This window comes from Chiroxiphia lanceolata, chromosome Z (genome assembly GCF_009829145.1).
Source record: "Chiroxiphia lanceolata isolate bChiLan1 chromosome Z, bChiLan1.pri, whole genome shotgun sequence".
Classification (NCBI taxonomy): Eukaryota; Metazoa; Chordata; class Aves; order Passeriformes; family Pipridae; genus Chiroxiphia; species Chiroxiphia lanceolata.
The window spans coordinates 2,103,665-2,108,681 of NC_045671.1; the positions used below are offsets into that span (position 1 = coordinate 2,103,665).

General features: G+C 56.8%; 1 protein-coding gene across 1 annotated transcript in view; it reads left to right on the top strand.

Moving 5' to 3' along the window:
* Positions 1-4,377: 4,377 nt before the first annotated feature.
* The window catches only part of SKOR2 (SKI family transcriptional corepressor 2), a 28,007-nt gene continuing 27,367 nt past the window's right edge, over positions 4,378-5,017 (top strand). Inside the window, exon 1 of the mRNA XM_032675937.1 lies at positions 4,378-5,017. This exon is cut by the window's right edge and continues 731 nt beyond it. Coding sequence (XP_032531828.1) covers positions 4,378-5,017 — 640 coding nt within the window.

Genomic DNA, 5,017 nt, shown 5'->3' on the forward strand with positions numbered 1-5,017 from the left:
TTGAGTCGGTTCCCCCTCATTATTACGATTATAGAAGTATCTTTCCGAGACGTCCTCCTGTCACTGAAAAACTCCACGTAGAGATCTCTGCCCTTTTGTTGTGTCTAGCTGGGTTATTCAAGAGCAGAGACAAAAGCCCGAAGTGATGTGATCTAAATGAGCTCCGGGGTTTTCCAGATGGGACCACCTCTGTTCCAAATGCCCTTTCTGCTTAACATAATAAACTACGATTAAAAAAAAAAAAATACTACTTAGCAAAGAGCTTCGCTCTAGACCAAGCAGCGCAAGCAAAATCTACACAATAAGTATTTTTTTAAAAAAGAAAAAAAAAAAAGAAAAGAAAAACCAAACACTTTTGCTGCCTAAATTTTGTTAGGAGAAGAGATTTTACGACGATACCTTGTGTGTCTGCTACTTACATGGCTGCAACTTTCAACGGGATGCGGAGGAGTGGGAGGAGGGGATGGATCCGCTTTGGGGTTGGTTTTTTGTTTTGCGGTTTTTTAAACGCGCCACGGTTATCTTGCTCCCCGTGGCCTCTCTGCTACAATATTTAAGCGCTGTGGAAGTAAATAAAGGCCGTGAGGGTGGGTTGGGGTGGTTTGAACTTGGCCGCTTTTCCCAGCTGCTCGTTTCTACACGGAGCGACCCGCAGCGAGACGATGAGCTGCTGTCGCCTCCCGCTCGGCCGCTCCAAGGCTGAATCGCGGTAGACAAGAGGGAAAAGGAGCCAGGACTCGCGTTTAGCTCTTCCAGGCTTCTGTGAGAAGTTTGTCCACCTCCCCCGCTCCTCTCTTACGAGCTGACTCCAAGACAAATAACGAAATGAATGGAAGAAATTGGAGTCGACAACAGGACAGGAGCCCAGGTCTGCACCTGCCCGTGGTAGGGAGTGTGGACACCCCAACTCAAATCGGGACTCCCTCCCGCCTCTCGTCGGGGTCCAGGATGGGCTCCAGCCGGCCCGCGAAGGCACCGATGGGGTCGGCGGCAGCCGGAGCAGCCCCGTCGGGCCTCCCCGGCCTGGGGAACACCTGCGGGATCCGCCTGGCCCCTGGGTGGACCGACCTTTCTCCATAAAACCAAACTCACCCCCGCCATGCCCTTACTGGGGTCGTGCTACCCCACGAGCGATCCCAACAGGCTTAAGTAGGGAAAAGGAGAGAACGGCGTATTCTTGTCCCGCTTCTCTACGGTGCTGGTGCGGGTCAGTGTCTGCCCCAAATTCGGTGAGCTCCACCGAGCCGAGGGCCCTTGGTGCGGCTGCAGGCAGTGCCCGTGCGGCACGCAGGGTCTTTCACCCTCTCCTGCCACCGTGGGGACTAGGACACTCTGACCCGGGGGGTTCAGTTTTCCCTTTAAAGGGAATGGCAAAAGCCACTCAGTTTTTACAATGGAATTTATGGGGGTCCACAGCACCGAGTAGGTGAAAAAAAAAAAAAAAAACAATTTATTTTTGCTTTTCGTTTAGTCACCACAAAATAAAACGCGGACGACGGCTACCGACGCCCCCGTCCCGAGCCTGAGTTTTCCGCTTCTCCCGGGCTGCGAGAACGCAGTTCTGTGGGTTGCTTCGTTGAAGGCGCTTTGTAAAACCCTCTCATCCCTTTCGCCTTCTGCAACCGCCTTTCCTCTTCTTCCAGCGCCGGGCTGAGAGCCTGGGGCGAGGTTGTCCATCCCCAGGTTCTCCTGGGAACTACCGGAGAAAAGCCACCGAGTGGCCGAGGGAGAGGGGAACGGTCTGCCCAGTGGCCGCTGCGGGGATGCAGGCACTGAGCATCCGCAGGATCAGCCGGATCAGCCGGCTTCTCCCTAAAAACCTCCGTCCCTCCAGGTGCCGACCTGGGAGCGAAGACAGGAGGGGAGATTTTCTCCGTGGCGTGGTAATAGATCATACAATGTGTGACACGGGTTTAACCAATAAAACAATTTGAATCAATTAGCTGACGGAGGAGAGTTTTGAAGTGTAAAATTCATGTCAGCCTGGCTAGGAAGCATTGATTAAAATGTCACCAATGTGAGGCTTATAGCCATTGCTCACACGAAAACAGCAGGCTCCGTACAGGAGAGGATCGGGGAAAAGTAGGAGGGAGGAGAAAGGGGGGAGTCTCCGTGTGACAGTGGCGACACGGGGGTGAGCAAGGTTTAATGAGAAGTGACGGAAGTAATAAGGAGAAGTGTGATATTATTAGTATTACTATTACTATTATTATTATTATTAAAGTTAGCGAGGACTCGAGCAATACCCGGATAGAGGAAAGAGGGGATGAGCTTTAGAGTGGATGTCCTGGGAAAGGTCAGTGCAGAGATTTTTGCCTGGATCTGTGATGCCCGGGGAAAAAAACCCAACCAACCAAACAACAAAACCCCCGAAAAACCAGCCAAACAAAACCCAGAAAACCCAAACTACCAAACACCAAGCTCTCATAGCTAAATGTGCAGAAATATGAAGTACCGGTCATGCGCATGGAGAGAAAAAGAGAGATGCAAACGTTCAAATATTTCTTTTTTTAAAGAAAATAGAACGGTATTAGAAAACACCGGACGGTCCATATGTCTCTCCGTTTCAGCTAGAAATGAGTTTTTAATTTTCCCGGGTATAGCCGGTTCCGTAGTTTTCCTCTCTGGAAAGCACCGGAGTTGAGCGGTATTAGCTTCCTGCCTTGGGGCGATGGGGTTGTGTGGGGGGGTTACTCCGTCCTCACCCTGCGCTGCACAGAGAGGCAGTTAGGACCCACCACCTTCCGGAGGTAGATTGTGGAAAAATCTACATTTTTCGTGCACTGGTTTCACTTTATTAAACATATATATATATGTGTGTATATATACACATATATATATATATATATATATATATATATAAAAGGCAGATACCGCTCCCGTGCTGCTGTCTGTTTGTTGCTTTGGGCTGGTTTTTTCCTTAATCAGGGGCATAAAATAATTAGGGGAAAAAAGCCCCCACAAACCAAACCAAAAACAAACAAAAAAACCAAAAACAAACACACACACACCCCCACCCCCCAAAACTCCCACAAAGTAAAAGATTTGCGCCGTGTTGGTCTTCGTGGGAGAGAGAAACTGGGTCCGGGGCGGTTCTGAAAGTAGTTTCGGTGAATGACTCCGGTGTATTTGGGAATGGCCGTGCGGACCCAGCAGCTGTTCCTGCTCTTGAGGACGTGCCTGTGGAAAGAAGTCAACTTTCTCTCTCCCTCCACCCTTATCCTGTAATTTCTCCAGATCCGTTAAAAAATACCGTTTCCGAAAAGACGCGGGATTTTTAACGAGAATATTCATTTTCTTGGAAGCGCCTGGGCTTCAGACAGTGGGGGAGGGGGACAGACGGGGAGAGGAGAAGGTGAAAAAAGGCAAACATTAAAAAAAAAAAAAAAAAAGGGGCAAAAGCCCGTTCTACCCTCAACCGTTCCGGCCGCTCGCCGGGAAACCGTGCGCGGAGCCGGGGAGCGCTCGGGGGGCGGTGGCGGGTCCCGACGGGGCGCCCGCAACCCCTCGCGGTGCGGGGGAGGGAGGAAGGGAGGGGATGGGGGAGCCGCCCCCAGCCCCGCTCACCACCCACCGTCTGGGGGGGGCTCGTACGGTGGGTCCGGCCCCGCCCGCCCCCCCGGGCCGTGACGTCACCGAGCCCACGGGGGGCCGCGCCGGGGGCGGGGGGCTCTGTCCGGCCGCGCGGCTCCGCGGCGGTGGGCGCGGGGATGCGCTTCCCTCCCTCCCGGCGGCCGCTGCAGGAGGAGGAGGAGGAGGAGGAGGAGGAGGGACCGGCGCGGCACGGCTGGAGCGCGGCCGCGGAGGTAACGGGCTCCGGGCGGGGAGGACGCCCCAGCAGCCGCGGGGAGCACCGAAACTTTGTGGTTTGGGGTTATTTTTTCATTCCTCTTCCCGCGCTTGGCCCGTCCTGCGGCCGCGGCGCACGGCGGCTGCCCGCGGAGGCTCCGCGGAGCGCCTTCCCGGGGTAGCGCCGGGTTCCCAGGACGGGGAGATGCAGACGCGCCTCCGCCGCGTGTTTCGGGATGAGCCGCCCGCGGGTCGGGGATTATTCCAAGCGGGGACGGTTCGCTCGTGTTCCGTCATCTCCGCTGCCGCGGTGGGATGCGCACGTCGGAGAACCGGGGTGCGCGGGGCCGGACGGCTCTGCCGACATCCCCGGCGAGGCTAGAGGAGGTTTGGGGGGGTCGGGATCGCTGAGCAATCGTCCCCTCGGGTAGCGCCTCCCCATGCCGGCAGACTCGGAGCTGGGACGGGGGGGGATGCCGTGCGTGCAGCGGAGACCCCCATCCCCGTGAGTCCCCGGCTGACGGCGCTGTGTCTCTCTCCCCTCCCCTCCCGCAGCTGGAGCAGAGCAGCCCCCCCGGCGCTGAGACGATGGCGACGAGCCCGCTGCCCGGCCCCACCGATATCTTGCTGCCGTCGCCATCCAGCGCGTACCCGCCGGACCCCATGAACCAGCCGAGGGCCGGCCACGCCGCCATGAAGCCCAACCAGGTGGGGCAGGTGATCCTCTACGGCATCCCCATCGTCTCCCTGGTGATCGACGGGCAGGAGCGGTTGTGCCTGGCGCAGATCTCCAACACCCTCCTCAAAAACTTCAGCTACAACGAGATCCACAACCGGCGGGTGGCCCTGGGCATCACCTGCGTGCAGTGCACGCCGGTGCAGCTGGAGATCCTGCGGCGGGCCGGGGCCATGCCCATCTCCTCCCGCCGCTGCGGCATGATCACCAAGCGGGAGGCGGAGCGGCTCTGCAAGTCCTTCTTGGGCGAGAACCGGCCCCCCAAACTGCCGGATAACTTCGCCTTCGACGTGTCCCACGAGTGCGCCTGGGGCTGCCGCGGGAGCTTCATCCCCGCCCGCTACAACAGCTCCCGGGCCAAGTGCATCAAATGCAGCTACTGCAGCATGTACTTCTCCCCCAACAAGTTCATCTTCCACTCCCACCGCACCCCCGACGCCAAGTACACCCAGCCCGACGCCGCCAACTTCAACTCCTGGCGCCGCCACCTGA